The sequence below is a fragment of the Eumetopias jubatus genome, unplaced genomic scaffold, assembly GCF_037043125.1.
Source record: "Eumetopias jubatus isolate StellerSeaLion01/CBP00866 unplaced genomic scaffold, mEumJub1_p1.0 scaffold_10, whole genome shotgun sequence".
NCBI classification, from domain to species: domain Eukaryota; kingdom Metazoa; phylum Chordata; class Mammalia; order Carnivora; family Otariidae; genus Eumetopias; species Eumetopias jubatus.
Window position 1 is genome coordinate 108,540,236 of NW_028274816.1, and position 20,930 is coordinate 108,561,165.

A 20,930-nucleotide genomic window follows, 5' to 3' on the forward strand; every position below is an offset into this window, starting at 1 on the left:
CAATTACAATAACCTCACTAGACAGACTGCAATTAATCTACAGCTCTTGAGATAATGACTGTTGCACTGTGCCAAGGAAAATGCCTGGCATTAATTGACTTATCACGATTGGCGATGATAGATGGGACAGATGGCGATGTGATTATTCATTGTCAACAAAATAAACACACACTCTTTTGCCAGAAGTGTCTACTTAGGTCCTCTCAGAGGATAGCCAAAAACAGAGACCAAAGGTGGCTTTGAAGACAGCACAAAATAAAAATAAGACATTAACCTCCAGGATGGGCTATATTTACTTTAACTGGGGCTAACACTCAGTGGAATCCAGTTGGGGGACATTTTCTATAAGGAAATCATGGATTGTATGGGATTTCAGCACTAGAAGGTACATTCCTGGCTCATGAGGATATGAGATGAGTCACTCTTATGAAGTCCTCAAATTCCATTCCATGCTTAATAATTCCAGTGATGGGAATTCACTATTTTTAGAGGCAAACTCATTCCATCAATGGATAGCTCTCATTGTTAGAACGTACATTTATTTAGTTGAACTCCATCTTTCTAGGACTTCCATCCATGGACTCTAGGTCTTTTCCCTCATGCCACAGAGAAGGTGCCAAACTTTTCTTGGTCACTAAACTCTTAAATATCTCAAAGGCTAATACTTAGCCACGTGACATTGTTTTGGTGCTTCCAGCATTCTGATTTCTTATACCTAAACCCACACCAGTTCAGAGACCACTCATACTGAGACCATTCATACTGAGGGGCTGGGAAAGAAAAGTAACACAGCTGATGTGGTCTGCCCAAGACAAGGTGTAATAGTACTTATGCTAAGGCCAATGCTCTGGCTTGCCTGCTTGGGAAGCTGTTCTCCAAATCTCATCCGTCTAGACAGCACCCCAGCTTTGCCATTTGCCGTAACACCCAGGTGCCCTTTTTAATTTTTGTGTAGTATGGTTTTGTTGATTAAGTCCTCATTGTTTAGAAAACTGGGATAATTCAGGCATATTTTGAGCTAAAACTGGCACAGCGGTCACTCACCAAAATCTCTTGGGGGGAATTTATACAAAGGTGCATATCTGGACCCCACTCCCTGAGACCCTGATTCAATTGCCCTAGGGCAGGATTCAAATGTAAATATTTTGACAACGGTCCCCAGTTAATTCTTACTTGCAACTATGTTTAGATTCTTTATTCACTGAAAGCACTTAATAATGTGCTAGTGAAGTGAGTGCTTCACAGACCTAATCATCAGACTCTCCTGCGGGCTTTAAAAATGCAGATTCCTTGGAGTGCCTGATACCTGTGGTCTGGGTATGTCTAGGAAAATTAGTACTTTGAGAGATCAACTTGTTATATGTTTCCATTAAGGATTTTGGAGACACTCATTTACTCCAAAATTGTAGTTCCTATACAAATTACAATGCACCCTTATCACACACTGAAGAAAAAGGCAATTCTAAGGAATTCTACAAAGCAAAGATTTTAGCCAAGTAATCATCCACATTTTTTCACTCATTCACTTAATAAATTCATTAATAAATTAATTTTTAATTGGAGGCAATATTATGATAAGGATCAGTGAGGGAAAAAAGCAAAGAAATCAAAGCAAAGAAATGAGCAAGTAAACCAACAAATAAAAGTTACAAATACTGAAATAATATGTATTTAAAAAGGAAGTGTTTATCTAATTTAGAATATTCCCTAATTCAGACTGGCAGGCCCTGGTCACTCTCAATTCATGGATTTTTGCCCTGCTTTCATCATCTTCCCTGCTATACTCTAGCTCAGAATCTGCAATTCTTGGGAGTTTTTCCATTAGGGTGCCTTTGGCAGACAACCCTAATCAATCCTAGCATTTTTTTTTTCCTATGGATCCAGGAAGGAGGCTCATTCCTGCTCAACCCTGTGGTCTATGCAGCCATTACTAATAGAGGACAGATGAGCTGAGCTCTACCTGAAGCTTCCCCAATACACACAGAGTCCTGACACAGGTTGGTGCCTTTGTTGTTCATAATTTCCTGCTTTATCTTTGTTGTCTATCAACTCTTGAGTACTACAAATGTTCCTTACATCTGAAATCCCACTTAATTTTCAAAATAACCTAATGAGGTGTGTAAACTCAGCCTTAGAAGGATCAAGAAACCATCTCAAGATCACATAATAAGTGTGTATTAGAGCAGGACGTACAAACTCTGGTTCTTTGACTCCAGAGCTGATGTTCTTAAACATTATTCTGCATTGCCTCTCTTCTTAGCCCAGTTCAAAGGGCCCCTCCTCTGGGACACTTCTCCTGACCCCTTCAGGGAAAATCTGTCACTTCTTCCTTGAGTTGGCCAGGGTCTTTGTACATCTCAGAATACTCTAATAACAGAATACCTCAATGATTTGAATATAGTATTCTTTGAACTCCTTTGTGGTAGGAGCTTTGCCTTTTTTTGGTTTTATTTTTTAATCTTTGTATCCCTGGTACCTAGGAGAGAGCCTAGTAGATTCTCAGTTGATACACTTTGAACAATCATTAAAATCTGGCCAAGGGACTCCTTAAGGTTGGCTTCTCTTTTTCAGTGTATGGCTTTACTATATTAAAAACAATGCCAGGTTTAAACATGATGTTGATTAAAAAAATTAAAAAGACTAAGTCAATCGTGAGATACATACTTCTGTTATTTTAAAGCTTTCTTGACCTCAGTTACTGAGGACTTTTAAACAGAAACATAGTTACCGACTATTTAGCATATAAGCCCCCCAGGCCCCTAAATGATAACCACCCTCAAGTGTAAGAGGACAAATTAAATATACCGTGCTTGTCAAGGGTCAGAATCCAGATGATATCTGTTTAAACTGTATCGCTCATCCTATAATTGAAGGTGGTTTGGCTCACTGCTATGGTCTGAGTCCTATCTGGGTTGATGGTGGCACATAGTGATATTCACCATTAATGGTGACATACAATGACATTTCCATTCTGTAGAAAGTCAGGCAGACTATTTAGTTGCCTGACATTTATTTCACAGTAAGTTATAGTTTTGTGCAAATAAGATCCATTCTGCCAGAAGGAAGAAATTATGGAACCTATACTCTCATATGAGAGGCTGATGGTCCAAGTAGGTGTAAGTGAAGGTGTGCATGAAAAGTGAGGGTTTGGGGTTAAAATAATGCTCCAGAGATACTGTAGGGCATGAGTCACGATAGCTGCACCAATGTCTCAGAAGGAAATACCCAGTTTCATTGTGGCCTTCCCTAGAAAACACTGGAGGCACGTTTATAGACTTCCACGTCAACTTGCAAAAGACAGATGGAGAAAGGAGGCACTGACCTTCTCATTTCACAGATTTAAAAGAAAGCTTTCCATCTGTTATCCCACCTTGGGTATAAATAGGCATCAAGTCTTATTAATTGGCACTCAACTTTAGTACTTCAACAGCCCCACATACCTCCCCAGAGAAGGCTTGTCCATTGAGGAGGTGCTCCGACCCTTGGCTGTCCTCACTCCCGAAGTGTAGTCGAATTTCCTCCAGCCGGTGGCTGTATGTCATGGGCCCTCCTGATATGTTAACCAAGTGTTCCTTGTCCAGGCGCAGGGACACATGTCTTCCAGTGTTGTACATGGTCCCACTGACCTGCAAGGCAATGCACAACAGGTCATGCAAAGCTCTCGTTCCGTGTCTCACCAAACCCAGCATGGTGCTTAGACCAATGCCTTTTGCCTCCTCTTGATAGGCAAATGTTAGGCTAAGTCTATATATGAAATAGGGAGTAGCAGTACCTAGAAGGCATTCCTGCCCTACCTGGCTTATGTGGTACTTTCTGCGAGGCATAAACCACATTTACGATCACATGATCACGTAGGAATTTGAGGTAGGAATTCAAAGGAGACCTCAGCAACTGTGACTAATATTTTGGACATTGCACTTTAGAAAAAATAACTTGTCCCTCTTAACAACAGGTGCTGGCAAGGATGTGGAGAAGGAGAAGGTCAGTGGGAAGGCAAATTGGGGCAGCCTTTTGCAAAACAGTATGGAGTTTCCTCAAAAAGTTAAAAAAAGATCCACCCTTCAATCCAGCAATCACACTACTGGATATTTGCCCAAAGAATACAAAGACACTAGTGCAAAGGCATACATGCAGCCCTATGTTTATAGCAGCATTACTTACAAGAGCCAAACGATGGAAGCAGCCCAAGTATCCATTGACAGATAAATGAAATATATATATATATATATATGTATATATATATATATATAATGGAATATTACTCAGCCATAAAAAAGACTGGAATCTTGCCATTTGTAGCAACGTGGATGGAACTAGAGAGTATAAGGCTAAGCAAAACAAGTCAGTCAGAGAAAGACAAATACCATATGATTTCACTAATATGTGGAATTTAAGAAATAAAACAAATGAGCAAAGGAAGAAAAAAAAGAAACAAAGAGACAAATCACGAAAGAGACTCTTAACTCTAGAGAACAAACTGATGGTCACCAGAGGGGAGCCAGGTGGGGAGATGGGTGGAACAGGTGATGGGGATGAAGGAGTGTGCTTGTCATGAGGAGCACCAGGGGATGTATAGTAGTGCTGAATCACTATCTTGTACACCTGAAACTAATACTACACTGAATTAAAATAAAAACTTAAAAAAATAACTTGTCCCTCTAACCCTCAGTATTTGGAATGTAGAGATACTGTAAAAGTTAAAATCTCAGATGTGAGAAATTGGAGAAAGCAAGAGATGCTCAAAGGCCAACTGAGAGACAAGGAAGCCAAAAATGGGTAAACAGGAGCAAACTGTCATGGGAGACTGAAGGCTTTGGTCTGAAGTCTCAAGTGTGCAGTCCCGTGTGTCTTTATTAAGTCCCTCTCTTGCCCTGGCCACCAGATGCTGCACAGAATGTGAGCTCTGACCCCTTCTCAGAGCTCATGGACTCAGTGCTAAGCTAAAGAGATGGATACAAGTTTCCCATTTCCCTTCCTCACTCCTGATTCCATCTTGCTTCAGCCTCTCAAACTGCTGACCTTACTGCTTGATGTTCCCTTTCCTTCTTTTCTCTTTGAACTTGATATTCAGCTTCATTTTTTTGACTTAGCACCTCTAAACACTTGAACCCTGATTCCTACCTGTGACTCTACTGCCTTTGTCTCCTGGGTTGACTTAGCTCTTGGGGCAGAACAAAAGCTTAAAGGAGACTCTGACTGGGTCTGAATCTGACTGGGTCTGCATGGAATGCTTCTGGACTCTCAGGGCTGAGATACTTGGATTTTCTTCCTGCTTATTTTGACTCCTTTGGGCCCAGCCTTCTGCCCTAGGGACTCCTTAAGGGCTTCATGTAACATATGACACATTCCTTAGTCACGGTTTCCTACATTTTCTCTCTAGCACTATCCTTACCTGCCCCGCCACCATCACTGACACTAGTGATAATCAGATAGGTCTGCAGACAGATGGCTCACTGTGGTGGACAGAGTAACGCCCACTAAATACTCCATTGACTCATTCTGCTGTAAGGTGGAGCCCATGTGATTGACGTTGGCCATGGGGTATGAGGGTACACGACAGGTGTCCCTTCCAGGGTGAAACTCTGGAAGTGAAAAACTTACATGCACAAGTCTCCAGTCTCTCTCTTCCCCTGCTGCCTCAATCCCTGGGGCCACATGGAAATATGTAATGTTCTATCACTACAAGATGGAGGTCATGTCAGCCTGGGTGCTTGGCAGATTAAAGGGCAGATTGCAAAAACAGCCAGAATTCTTCCCCTCCCTGCAACTGCATTCTTTACAGCGTGACTCTGTAGCTGTTCCCTTCAACACAAGGTTCTGCTTCTCTCCCTCTTGACTCTCGGCTGGCCTTATCACTTGCTTTGGCCAGTAGGGGATATGACGTCTGTGCTCTGAGAGGCCTTGCGCATTTCCTCACTCCTTCTTGGGAACTTGAGACCACCATGTCCACGAGCCTGGGCTAGCCTGCTGGGAGATGAGATGACACTGAAGAGGAGAAGGCTTCCTCTTCTCCCAGGATGCCTTCATGGCTGACCTGCCAGCTGACTGGCCCAGCCGAGGTCAGCTTAGCCTTGCCCAAACCAGAAGAACTGCCCACAGACCCCCAGACTTGGAAGCTAAATAATTGGGGTTTTAAGTCCCTAAGTTTTGGAGGTAGTCTGTTATGGAGCAAAAGCTAACTGATAAACACTAGGTCAATCATCTTGCCCCTCCTGAATCTGGAACTATCAACAGAAACGTTGTTGAGTGCCTGGCAGTGTGGAGTACCTGAACTGGAAAGTCACATGGCGTCCAGAGACTCAGCCTGCTAGGTAGCTGGAAGTCAGACCAGAGAGGAGAAAAGCAGATGTGCCAACAATGACAGAGGAAACCGTGCATTGAGAGACAGAACAGCCACTTGACCTTCAGAAATCCTTCACATCTCCTTGTTTGCAGTTCCTTCATGAGGCCTGAGCTGCATTTTCTCAGATGCGTTACATCTTACCAATAAATTAATTTTTTCTCAAGTTATCTATTCTTTGCCATTCTGACTAGATCTTGCCATTTGCAACGAAGTGGATGGAACTGGAGGGTGTTATGTTGAATGAAATAAGTCAATCAGAGAAAGACATGTATCATATGACTTCACCGATATGAGGAATTCTTAATCTCAGGAAACAAACTGAGGGTTGCTGGAGTGGTGGGGGGGTGGGAGGGATGGTGTGGCTGGGTGATAGACATTGGGGAGGGTATGTGCTATGGTGAGCGCTGTGAATTGTGTAAGACTGTTCAATCACAGATCTGTACCTCTGAAACAAATAATGCAATATATGTTAAGAAAAAAAAAAGAAGAAGAAGAAGAAGATAGCAGGAGGGGAAGAATGAAGGGGAGTAAATCAGAGGGGGAGATGAACCATGAGAGACGATGGACTCTGAAAAACAAACTGAGGGTTCTAGAGGGGAGGGGGATGGGGGGATGGGTTGGCCTGGTGATGGGTATTAAAGAGGGCACGTTCTGCGTGGAGCACTGGGTGTTATGCACAAACAATGAATCATGGAACGCTACATGGAAAACTAATGATGTAATGTATGGTGATTAACATAACAATAAAAAATATAAAGGAAAAAATTTACATTATAAATTTAAAAAAATGCTTAGTGAACATGTATTAAAAATAATTTTAGGTTTGTATTAAAAAAAGTTATCTATTCTTTGCAACCAGATAATCCCAAAGTGTGTATTCCTCCAGTCTCAAATAAATGCATATTTAGTCAGTATGAGATCATGAGAGCTTGTCATTTTTTCATGTCCCAACTCATGGTTTTCTTGGCAGTAAAATGGTCAGAAATAGGCTTGTGTTTGACATTGCATCTATCATTAAGTAAAAATTACTTTTTCTAATATTAAGATAATATACAGGTATTATATATGGTTAAAAGGATATAGAATGGCTCAAGGAAATAAAAATCAGCCACAATTTCACAATTACCCAATGATCACCACCAATATTTTGATATATATAATTCTTATACCTATATATACTATAACATATATGTGTGACTATTTATACCCATATTTTAACAAGATCATTTTATATGTGTGTCTGTATAATCAGATAAGTGATTTTTCACACACATGTATATATATATGAGTTTGTATATATGAATATATACTATTATTTATAATATGCCATGTATAATATTAATATTTTAATGATACAATATAGTATATATTGTTATATATTAATACATATTAATATATTAATATATTATAATATATTATATTATAATTGCAGTACATTTTTGCAATAGTGGAAAAGTGAAGGGGATTTAAAGATGTATTTGCAATAGTGAAAAAGTGAAGGGGATTTCTTTACAACCCCTTCACTTTTTCACTATTGCAAAAATGTACTGCAATGAGCATCCTATGGATAAATTAGTGTTGTTAATCCAGGGATATTGCAGTTGGCAAATTCTGTGTCAAGTGGTGTACACATTATTACAGTGCTTACTATCTATTGCCACATCCATCGGCTGTGGAGAGCAGGTCCCGCAGAGCAGAGCTGGATCTCGGTAATTCTCTTCAAATGACAAAAAGAACAGCACCATGAGATTCAACCAGTAATATCCATGGGCACCCATGGTGTGCGAGGCAGTGTAAAAGGAACTGCTCTGAATTTTTTTTTTAAGATTTTATTTATTTATTTGACAGAGACAGAGCGAGAGAGGGAACACAAGCAGGGGGAGTGGGAGAGGGAGAAGCAGGCTTCCCGCGGAGCAGGGACCCCGATGCGGGGCTCGATCCCAGGACCCTGAGACCATGACCTGAGCAGAAGGCAGACGCATAACCGACTAAGCCACCCAGGTGCCCCAGTGCCCTGAATTCTTAGAGGATATATGCTCTGTCCCATTAGGGAAGTATCTGGGGCTTTCCTGCACTTCTAGAAATCTTTCCATCTGTGCCTGTTTAACATTTAATGTTCCTAAGAAAACTGTTGCACATTGAAACAAGGCAGGGACCAGGCGGTATGCTTGTCTGTATTTCCCCAGGACATAGAAAACCTACTGGCACATAGCAGGTGGAAGAATGAAGGATCCTTGAGTCAAAAGATTCCCTGTGTGCCTCTTGGTGACCTTGGGAGGTTCAGCGAATTTCCTGAATCCTCAGTTTCCCTAAACATAATGTAGAGATAAGAACCGCCCCCCATGAAAATGGGGGATAGGAAACTATAAGGCATATAGAAAACAAATGTCAAAATGATAGAAGTAAATCTTCCTTATCAGTAATTACTTTAAAACTAAATAGATTCCACTTCTTCCTTATCAGTAATTACTTTGGGCGCCTGGGTGGCTCAGTTGGTTAAGTGACTGCCTTCAGCTCAGGTCATGATCCTGGAGTCCCGGGATCGAGTCCCGCATCGGGCTCCCTGCTCGGCGGGGAGTCTGCTTCTCCCTCTGACCCTCCCCCCTCTCATGTGCTCTCTTTCTCTCAAGTAAATAAATAAAATCTTTAAAAAAAAATTAAAAGGAAATAGATTCCACTTCTGCGAGGTACCTAGCTTAGTCAGACTAATAGAGATAGAAAGTGGAACATGGTTGCCAGTAGCTGCCAGGAGAGGAAGAGGGAGTTGGTACTTAATGGGCACAGAGTTTCAGTTCTGCAAGATGAAAAGAGTTCTGGAGATGGATGGTGGTGATAGTTGCAGGATGATGTGAATTGTCCTTACGACCACTGAAATGTATCCATAAGAACGGTTAATATGGTAAACTTTATATGTGTATTTTACCGCAGTAAAAAAAGTTGGGGAAAAATTCCCTCATGAGTTGTGAGAAATAAGGAAATAATACGTGTAGTAGTCCAACATTTTTATTCCCTTCCTTCCCCCCCCTTTTGGCTTCTGCATGGGTGCCCAGCTGACGTCCAGGGACCCATGCTGATCTTGCCCACCTCCCGGCATCCGGTGGGACACAGTGTTGCTTGCTAAACATCACAATGAAGGACTTCCACTGATTTCTGCATTGTGACGATTCGCTTGCCCCTCATTCCAGATTATTTTTATTTATTTATTTATTTACCGAACATGGGAGGTGGGGGAGGAACAAAGGGAAGGAGAGAGAGAGAGAGAGAGAATCTTAAACAGGCTCCACCCCCAGCATGGAACCTGATGCCAGGCTCCATCCCACACCCTGAGATCATGACCTGAGCCGAAATGAAGAGTCTGAATAATGCCTCTAACTGTGTGCTAGGAGCCGAGGATGGCATGGTGAGTAAAACCAGGCACAGTCCCTGCCCTCATGGAGCTCACACTCTCCACCATGCAGAGACCAGAGTAGGGGAAGGGAGTTACGGGAAATCCACCTGAAACTTGACCATTTGCCTATGCGTTCTTACAGCTAGGTGCAACACCCCCTTAGCTCCACCCTTTCCCTAGACACTGAAATAACATTAATTTGTATTAATCAAAAAAAGCTGTGTAGCCCGGGTATGGTTTGTTGCACTTTAATTTAAAAATAAAGGCTTGACAACATTATGTATGATATCTAATGGTACATCTGCACTGTAGTAATTAACATTGCAGTAGTGTCATTTTAACTGTAATGCTAATTACAGTGTTTCCAATGAACTACTTTGGTGCACAGCATGTTGGAAAAAGTTGTCTCATGCTGACCAGGAAACAGAGCTGCACAGAGAAGTTGAAGCTGCAGGGGGAGATCCCGCCTGCCTTTAGCTGCTTCATGGTTCTCTTCTATGTTTTATTTTAATCCACTGCAAAATGAGGGGAGAGGCATAAATGATGATCATTTTGCAGTTGCTGAAGGCTCAGTGACTTATCCAGGATTGCACAACTGGAGGGGGTAGCAAAAGCCAGGTCTTCTTGATTCCAGGTCTCATGATGTGAGCAAATGCAAGCATCTCAGCCCCTTTCAGATGGGAGCCCTGTGGGGAATTGTGATTTCTCCTCCGGTCTGCAAATGCAGGGGCTTAGGCAGGTGCAGAGGCAGCCAGATTCCTTTTCAGGAAAATAGGGGACCGGAACGGACCCTTGGCTGCTAAAGTTCATCTCAGGAGGAGACCTGGAGAAATCTGTAGGTCAGGGAAGTCCCTTGATTTCCTTACCTGCAGACATTTACACTGGCTGGAGACAGGGTGGAGCCATATGTGTTGAGGCGAGCAGTTAACAGGTGTTCCACAGAAGGGCCTGTCAAGATTGCATGTCACTCAATATCATCTCAATCACTTGAACCCATCTAAAAGCCATGCGTTCTTTTGCAAAGCAAAGAATTAACCTCAGGTTATTCATTTTGTAAAACTGGATGTCTTCCTATAGCAAACACAGAGGTTTGCAGCGGTTCATGATTAGCCAAGTCCTGTTATTAATGGATTCATCTCTTTTATTCTAATGACACTGCTGTATTAGAGGGAAATAAATTCAACCAGTGTTTTTAGGGTCAAGAGAAGTTTGATTCTTTGACAGTCAGCAATGATCTTGTTCATAACAACTGCCATCCTGGTTTGACCTGTTACTGGGTGTCAGATACCGCGCTAAGTTTTGAACCTGAACTTAATTAATTCTTACAATTTCTCCCTCACCAAACCCAGCACCAAAGAAGTCTGGTACTTAGACTTATGCCGTCTGCTTCCTCTCAGATGATAGGATACCGGGCTAGCCCCACCTGTGGCATGGAGGCCTCCCACAGGGCATACCTGTCCTTCTGGGCCTCTGGTGATTTTACACCAAAAGGCAAACAGCCCATTGGTTGGGGAGCTAGGGCTTGACCCCACAAAGCTCTGTCTCTAAAGCCTGTGCTTTTAGCCACTGGAAATTATTAGATTGCCAGCTGACAACATAATGGCGCAATATGACAGGTTTTCTTTAAACACGAGTTGATGGTGTAGGAACCCCACAGGGGTTTAGAGTCAAGGGTGTTTGGGATTGTTTATTACATTAAGCAGGGTTCTCCGGAGAAAAGGAACCAGTAGGCTGTGTGTGGCAAGTTCAAATTCCATGGGGTGGGCCGCAGGCTGGCGAACCAGAGAAGAGCCAACGCTGCAGCTCAAGTCTGAAGGTCATTTGCTGCAGAATTCCTTCTTGCTCCAAGAAGCTCAGTCCTGTTGTTCTCATCAGGCATTCACCTGACCGGGGGCACCCACCGCATTATGGAGTGCTATTTGATTCATTCAAAGTCCACTGATTTAAATGTTTGTCTCATCCAAAAACACCCTCACAGAAACATCCAGAATGATGTTTGACCAAATATCTGGACACTGTGGCCCAGCCAAATTAACACATAAAATTAACCATCATATTTATCTTCACATCCCGTTTGCTTTCTTTACTACACCACTCTTATCCAGTTATGCTGATACTATATACAACACATTGATCTATGTTATATATATATATATATATTTTTTTTTTTTTTTTCTAAATCACCTAATTTAAAAAGTCAGCTGTCCTATTCAACAAACCTCAGTCACATGGAAGGAGAGCTAGTTTGAAATAATGTATGTCTGAGTTATAGAACAATCATTAAGTAATGATTTAACTGTTCTTGTCAAAAGCTATGTATACAACATGGTAAATTTATCCTTGAGTCTGGAAGGGAACTCAGAGACAATTCTGGTGTAAGTCCCTCATGTTGTCTATCTTCCTATTTCCAGACTGGGAAAAAAAAGGAGGAAGTGTGTCTTTTTTAAATGACCCAATTCACAAAATAAACATATTGAAGATCTTTGGTTTAATGGAGATAACACTTAGAGGGTTGATGTTTATTGAGGACAGCCAAGCATAAGTAAACCTTACCCTCAGAAATTCCAAAAGATTCAATAAAGTTACTTGCCTGGTATGACACAAAGCTTATGTGAGGTTTCCTTTATATTCTCTCTTGAGGCAGCCTGACCCAAATCTCCTGTAATATACTCAGAAATAATTCCCTACAGTTTAAGATTTTTTAAATTTATTTATTTGACAGAGAGAGAGAGACAATGAGAGAGGGAACACAAACAGGGGGAGTGGGAGAGGGAGAAGCAGGCTTCCCGGGGAGCATGGAGCCCGATGCAAGGCTCGATCCCAGGACCCTGGGATCATGACCTGAGCCGAAGGCAGACGCTTAACCGACTGAGCCACCCAGGCGCCCCAGAAATAATTCCCTACAGTTTAAATGGAAATGTTAACACTATGAATGGAGTAGTTGAGAGAAAATAGAATCTCAGTTCTGTAAAAGGAAGAGGTGACCATCTGACTTGGCATATGAGCTACCACATTCTCAACATGGTTCATTAGGAAAGCTGTGGGCAGGATGCACCCACAAATTTTGAGGACTTACTGTGTGTCAGATGCTGTGCCAACCTTTTTAAAAAAATTTTAATTCGAGTGTAGTTAACATATGGTGTTTTATTAGTTTTAGATATACAATATAGTGATTCAACACTTCCATGCATCAGCCAGTGCTCATCAGGATAAGTGTACTTTTAATTCCCATCCCCTATTTGACCCATCTCCCTACCCACCTCCACTCTGGTAACCATCTGTTTGTTCTCTATAGTTAAGAGTCAGTTTTTGGTTTCTCTCTCTCTCTCTTTTTCCTTGCTCATTTAGATTGCACATATGAGTGAAATTAATTGGTATTTGTTTTTCTCTGACTGATTTCACTTAGCATTATACTCACTAGCTCCAACCGTGTCGTTGCAAATGGCAAGATTTCATTCTTTTTTATGGCTGAATAATATTCCATTATATATATACTACCTCTTCTGCCGATAGACAGTTGGGCTGTTTCCATAGTTTGGCTGTTGTAAATAATGCTACAATAAACACAGGGCTGCATGTATCTTTTTGAATTAGTGTTTTTATATTCTCTGGGTAAACAGCCAGTAGTGAGATTACTGGATCCTAGGGTAGTCCTATTTTTCATTTTTTGAGGAGCCTTCATACTGTCTTCCATGGTGGTTACACCAGGAGTGCATTCCCACCAACACAGCCGTGTCACTTTTTAGATCAGGAAACTGGGTACAGATAGGCTAAGAACTCTACTCGAGGGCACAAGGGAAGTAAGGGAAGCAGAGCTCAAAAGAAGTCTTGATGACTCAAAGTTCATGGTGTTCCCACTGTCTCAGAGAGCAACTTCAAAGCCACCAATGAGAGGCTGCACTCCATTTCTCATGACCCTGTAAATTTCAGAAATTTAATAATGGTCATTTTAATTATGTATTTTGGAGTTGGCATGTGAGCCCTCTTCACTCTCCATGCAGGAGTGTTGGCATTCTTGCCTTTAAGATACAGTCTTCCTCAGCAGATTGTCTACTATACTCTGAGTGAACACAATGGGCTGATGGATGTCACCATAATATCCACAACAGCTGTGACTATATATATTCCAGGCCTTGTACTTATTCCTTCTCATACATTATCTCGTTTAATCCTTACACTACCCATGTGAGGAAGGTATTATTCATATTCTACAGAGGAGGGGATGGAGGCTCAAGGACTCATAACTATAGCTCCAGAGTTAGAAATTGGCAGAGTCAGAATTCCAGCCCAGGTCTGTTTGACTCCAAGTTCTCTAGTTCTTGAAAGCGAAGAAGTCTGGAAGTTGGCAGAAAGAGTTTTGGGGAAATCACGTAGCTTCTAAGTAGCTTCTAGGATTGGGGATAAACTCGTAAAGCCCAAATATGGTGTCCCCATCGATGTGCCTGAATGGGTTCAATTTGGCTAGTCCTAGCCTGAATCCTCTTAGTTGTTTCTAGACCAAGTACAGCTGGGAAAATCTTAGCCCCTACTTGCTGGGGGTTGAGAGTTGGGCCACACCTGCCTATCCTTACTGTTGGCTTAGCAAGTGGGTGGCCAAGACCGTAGTGTTGGCTCAGTGCCTAGAAGGGTTAGTGAAGAAGGTTTGACAGCATGCTGTATAAATTAGGTGTCCTTTCATGGCAACTGAGGCTTCCTATTTTATGTCTCTGACCACTCTGCTGAGGTGTGTAATAGGTCTTCTCTGAATGTTATTAGTGAGCTGAAGAGATTTAAGAACACAATTCAGACTGGTTTCCTATAGAGTAGCTCGAGATGCCAAAGGGCTGATTTGTAAAGCAGAATGCAAGAAGCCAGTGGGCTGCTTGCTCTCATGGGCACTCCACAGGCATCACTGTAAGGAAAAGCAACATGGAAGAAATAACTGGCATCAAATCATTGGCCTCACTGTAGCGTACCATATACATGAATTGGGGAAATTTGGGTGCTCTGGATTCTAGGGCTAAAAGAACTTTAGAGACAATCAAGCCCAACCTCTTCCTCCAAAAACCCAGAAAACTGGAACACAGAGAAGGTAAGAGCCTCGTCCAGGATTGCACAGCAACTAAGTCGTAGGTTCAAGACCAGAAATCAACCAACCAACACTGTTCCTTGCTCTGGGAAGCATATCTCCACTTCCTCTTATTCTTTTGTTTTTCTTCCAAATTATTTTATGCTGAGGGTACATAAGCATACTGACTCAGAGACTCAGAGTTGGAAATGCTGGGTGTGTAGACACGAATACCATAACCCATAGAAAATTAGAAAAGATTCAGCCTGACATCTGGACATACCATTTACGTGGTGTCAATCATCTGGATTCAGGGCTCTTCTTGTTTAATCCTTACACTAGACATTTTATGCTATGTAGATTTCAGATAATAATTAGACATTGAAGGGATTAATTGTTAAGAAAAGAGATGAAAGTAAAGTAAAGGAAATGGAGCATTAGGAGAAGGCATTTTTTTTTTTTCCAATGCAGCTTTGAAAGAAAGCAGAAGAAACATATTTGGAGCTCGTGGGTTGGGGCTGTTAGGAAGCAAGTGGCTGAGATGTGGGTAAGGAACAAAATGGAACCTGATCGGAGAGCTCTGCTTTGAGTTACCATACAGGAAGCTGTGGAGGAGGGTTGAAGAAGTACTTCCAAGATCTCGCCCACTACTCTTAACCCTGCAGGGCAGATAGAAGTTTCTTCCTTAGGAAGGCTTAAGTTTACCCCAATCTTTCTCTATCCCAACCATCTGAGTCAGTCTGCCTTTCCTATAGGAAGAGCCCAAGCTTTTGGAGTCCATGTTGAAAAACCAGATGAAGCGATCACATGTTCCACTTGTTATTATATGGATCCTATTATTATCATTATTATTAAGAAAAAAGTTGAAACTATGTAACCTGGCAATACTGACTCTTCAAATAACAGATATACAAATTCTATAGGGATGCTAGGCAGCACCACTGTAGCAAAGCATCTGTTGAACATGACCGACACTGGTGGGGATGACAAGAGGAACAGAGAACAGGTGTGAACGATGTTGTCTGGTCATGAGGGTTATGTGAAGATAATTCCCTTTATCCTCCCTCTTCCTCAAGTGAATGAATGGCAGGAGGCTGACATTGGCTAGGCATGTTCTGCCACACATAGTTTTTGGCACTGAAGCCCTTCACCTATACCTCAGCCCTTGGTCTGTGACCAAGGAGGGGGACCCCAGAGAACGCTGTCTGGAATGAGTTTCTCCCTTCCAGTCCTGGTATATGGGTTTTTAGATGTGAGTCCCACGTACCACTTGTCTACTGAGTCAGTGTTGCCAACCAATGATTTCATTCATTTAATATTATTTTAATGATTTAATATTATGAGCAAAATGTAAATTTAATAATTTGTCTTATGTGTGTCCTTACGTGCTTTATGGACATTCTAAATCCTTACACAAAATCTGCAAGGTAGGTGTGATCTTCACATTTTGCAGATGAGAAAACTGTCACCAAGAGGGTTATGTGACCTGCCCAGGGTCTCACAGCTAGTGGGTTAAAAAGTCTGAATTTGGACAAAGACTGTTTGATTTCAAAGATGGGTCTCCTGCTTCACTGTGCTTTGTCTCTGTGACCTTGGTTCAATGTTGGTTTCACAATTAGTTACCCAATTCCCCTAGCACTCTGCTTGAAATCTTAGCCTGCTAGGATTTTGAGAGCCTGCAGAGTTCTTGCCAAGCCTCTCATGGTTGGTTGTCTGCATCCAATTTTTTTGACTCTCTAGTGAGTGGCCAATTGGATAGAGCAACCAGAACCAAGATGGTATCAGCTGATTGGCCAGCAGTACTGTTTCCATGGAAACCTCTGTTCCTCTGTTCCTTTGGTGCACTGGGGCCCCACCTCAGTAATCTGCACTGGCTCCAGTCAAGTACTGGGTAGAGTATGCTCCTGTATATTTAAATATGTCTATAATTTTTGGGAAAAGATAACAGAGGCATGTTTACACTTAACCTTTCCTGTTTCCTGCTGCATCCCCAGCACCTGAACGGTGCCTGGTTTCTATGTGTTGCAAAAAATGGACATGGTGGTGCCCAGCATCATCTAGGTGCCTGTCCCCAGCTCCACCCTCTAGTCTGCCTCAGTGGGTCTGAGGTGGAACTCAGGAAACCACCATCTTCCTCTTCCAGTTTCCCTTGATGTTCTTTCTAACTCAATCTGTCAGATATTCAATGCTGGGGTCAGGGACACAGTAATACAGAGGAATTTTCTTTATCCTTTCCCCATCTTCCAGGCTCTAAGGGTTGCTTTGATAATTATAAAGACAATAGCATTAAAACTCTCTCTAAACACAGAGTGAGTTATAAATAGAATCATCTTCAGGCCACTGTTTTTCCCTAAACTGAAAATTCAAGGTTAGGCCACCTTAATTAACACACTAAAACTTGCCTTAGAAAAGTTATTTGTAGCTTAAGGTCATTTAACTCAGTCCCTGATTCACAAGGCTTTAGGCAAGTAACTCCCCATCTCCAGTTATTTCATCTCCAAAGAGGAAAATGTCTTTTGAGGGGAGTCTGGAGGACCCAGTGGCACACAGGTGCTGGCAGAGCAGAGATCACCTTCTTCACATTCCCTTGGGTGGGTGTCACTGGTCCCACCGGTTCTATTAGAATCACTGATGCCAATTTTTCAAAGACATGAGAAATAGCAAAGGTTTGGGAGATAATCAGGTAATAAGTCCCTTTGTTCCTCCCTCACGTCGTCGTGTGCAAGTGAATTACTCAACCTTTATCTCCCTCAGTGTCCTTGCTCTTACGGACTCTTGTCCACCATGAGCTGCCCCCCTCTAGGGCAGACCCAACTGCCCACAGTGGCCAGCAGGTCGCATAGATAAGTGAGACAGGCCAGGTGGGAGACAACAGGGCGTGGTGGAGACTGGGGGAGGCACTGGGTGGTACCACTTCTTGGATATCTCTGGAAGGGTGCATAGCACACGAAGGCGGTGCTTGCCTCTGGGGGAGAAACCAAGAGGAATCAGGTAAAGGAGGGCCAGGGGTAAGTTTTCATCTTGTGCCCTTTGCCTTGTCTGAGTTTTGAAAGTCAACAGAGTAATTTTTAAATAAGATAAATTTAAAATTTTGAAATAAGATACTCTACAGACAATCACATCTCATGCTAAAATCCGGGCTATGGTACAATGGTTATGATGTGGGCCCAGGAGCCAACCTAGAGATTGAAAGCAAATCTACATCTGCAATTTTAAATTGTCTAAAAGCTACATTTTATAAAAACACACAATGAAATTAACATTAAGAAAATATTTCATCTAACCCAATATATCCCAAATATTATTTCAACAGGTAATCTATACAGAAATTGTCAATGAGGTAGTTTACTTTCTTTTTTCATAGTACATTTTTGAAATTCAGAATATATATTTTGCACTCAAAGCACATCCCAGTTTGATCTTGAGGCATTTCAAATACTCAACAGCCCCACGGGGTTAGTGGCTACCGTATTGGAAAGTAAAGCCTCCTCAGTCTTCCTTTCCAATTTCTTCTCCCTCATGCAAACAGACCTATATCAAGGAGTGGGCCAACTGGGTAACTGCTGAGGGTACCCGACTCTGAGGAGCATCGAACACCCTTCTTTTCTCATCTCTTCTCCTTTCCCTTTCCTTCTTTCTTTGTGATTCACATCACAAATTTTATGGGGCGACCATGCATGGGAGCAGACAAATGACAGTCGCCTGGGTAGTTAGAATCTAGTGACCTTGAAACCCAGTAAGGCATGGCCTAGTTCTATTTACTAGGCATGTCTACTATGTCCCATTGTCTAAATGATGAACCTCTTAATATTCCTCCTCAGAAGTTGGCTGAATCTGAAAATCGTGAAATACACTGAGAAGCTAAATGACATAAAAGTAGGAAACCTTTTGCTCACAGGTGTATTTGTTGGCGGATCATGGAAGAATTCCCAAGTGCTTCCATCCCCCTGCTTCCTCCCTCTCCCAGGATCACACAGGCCCTGTTCCCATCTGGAAGGTCACTTATTCTATATTTCCCAGAGCTCTTCGTCTTGTCACTTGAATGACTGTGCATTTGCAATTTTCCATTGTTGCCCAGTTTTCACATGCCTTGTATTTCTCAGCGGGCTCTGCAAGTGTGATGAACATTTCCTGTGCCCAGGAAGGAAGGCTTACGGTCTTAAGCTGATAAGTAAATATCATCCACAATCCAAATCCGAATAGAACTCTGATGCATGTATTTTGTCGGATTCCTCACCGCTGCCGCTTACAGCCGCAGCCTCTACCCAGTGCGGGGTGACCGTGAAAAAAGACTGATTTCTAGAAACAGCATGCATCCTTTCCAGAAGCAAGCGACCACGGAAATTGCATTTTCTGACGAGAGATTGCATCTCGATACACTACCATTAGGAGTACCCGAACATCACTATGATCTCTTGAGCCCTATGTGTCTGCCCCTGGGCACTTGATCCTTGCCACTGCCCCAGGAAGCAGAAATTTTTATTATCACTCTTTTTATGAAGAAACTAAGGCTCAGCTAGGGTAAATAGGTCGCAGGGCTCTACGTGTCAGAGATCATGTATGTGAAAGAGCCCGTGCGGAGCGCTCACGGAGGTGTTCTGTTGGCTCTTCGGGGAGAGAAATGACTTCCATCCAGGGACGTCCATCTCAAGTGGGCCTTGGAGACGGTAGGGCATGGATGCCCAGAGACACCTAGGATAAGGGGCGGCATCAGCGAGGACCGGGGCTGGGAAGATACAAGTCGTGCAAAGGGGATGGTGGAGTGACTGGTCCATGTGACCAGAGTGACTGAGACACAAGCCGCCCAGCATGGGGGGCGCACAAGGAGTCTGTGACAGGAGGTACCAGACACCTGCCGTGTAACGGACTGCCCTACTGGTGCTTCACAAAGGTCATCCCGTTTACTTTTCAGGGAAGCCTGTGCGGGCCAGCGTTATGACCATCTCTGAGCTACAAATGATGAGGACCGGGGTCTGAGAGAGGTTCAGTGACTTGCCTCGGTCCCCAGCCGGCGAGCAAAGGACGGAAGATGTGAGTGCATATCTGTCCTACTCTTTCTGCCACAATGTGAAATCATGTCGGAAAAGGACACTTTTCCTAAGAAATAATTTCCTGCTGGCAAGCTCTGCCCTCCTACATGGATTCTTCAGATTTGCCACATTTATCAGACAGAGCCGGGTCCTCCTACCCCCCGGGAGGATCCGCCATCACTGCCATTACCACCCCGCAACCCTCTTCTTCCTCTTCCTGGTCCCTGGCTAACGGAATAAAATCTAAACATCAGCAACCACGGAAAGCCCAACAAAATGATTAAGCAGCTGTCAGCACCAACTAGAATCTCACCTTAGGGATGAGAAGATAAATACAGCACTAACCCAAATCTCAGAAATACGTGGCTCTGTTTTATGCAACTGATACTCAATTTCATGGCTCCAAAGCAACAGTTACATCAGCCAGTTTGTGTCCTTAACGCGGTAAAATGCCCCCAGAGGGAAGGCCGTGGAGCTTGTGTGCAGCCCCGGGGTGGGGGTTCTTCACTGAGGATCCTCGAATCAGCTCACTGGGGACCCCGCATGGGCAAGCAAACGGTCCTCTTCCACCTCACCCATGACCAACGTACTGAGTGGCTCCGAGGTGATCTGTACAACTGATCCAGCTGATATTAGGACGGCGTATTTGCCAGATAAGTTAGAGCCAATTAGATGCAGAAGACAGTCTTCAACCTAAAGGGCCAGAAAGAAATCATGCAGACCCTTTCCAGACGCCCTAACCACCCTACCTCCATCGTCCTGGTCCACTGGAGACATGCACAGAATTTCATTCCATGAGCTGACCTCATGGTGACTTTTTGGTATGTACTTCCAATCCCATGCCCCTTTTATGGTCAAAGAACTTAAAATATTCACAGCAAAACCCATTTTTACGTTTCTTCTAGTTGTTCACACACACACACACACACACACACACACACACACACACCCCTACCCCACAGAAGAACTCTCCTCTTCTTGGTCCCTGACATACATTCAACAATTATACGAATTCCACTTCCTAAAAGCTTCCATAATCTGTCCCCTTCTCTCTGTCTCTGTAGCCACTCACCTTATCTTCTTCTGTCCCTTTATTTCACACTGTCCTGTCATCTCCATCCC

General features: G+C 42.8%; 1 protein-coding gene across 1 annotated transcript in view; it reads right to left on the reverse strand.

Annotated features, from left to right (window-relative positions):
• CA10 (carbonic anhydrase 10 (inactive)) overlaps positions 1-20,930 on the reverse strand; it is a 534,858-nt gene that overhangs the window by 104,944 nt on the left and 408,984 nt on the right. Inside the window, exon 4 of the mRNA XM_028091369.2 lies at positions 3,441-3,626. Within this exon, the coding sequence (XP_027947170.1) occupies positions 3,441-3,626 (186 nt within the window). The remainder of the gene's footprint in view (positions 1-3,440; positions 3,627-20,930) is intronic.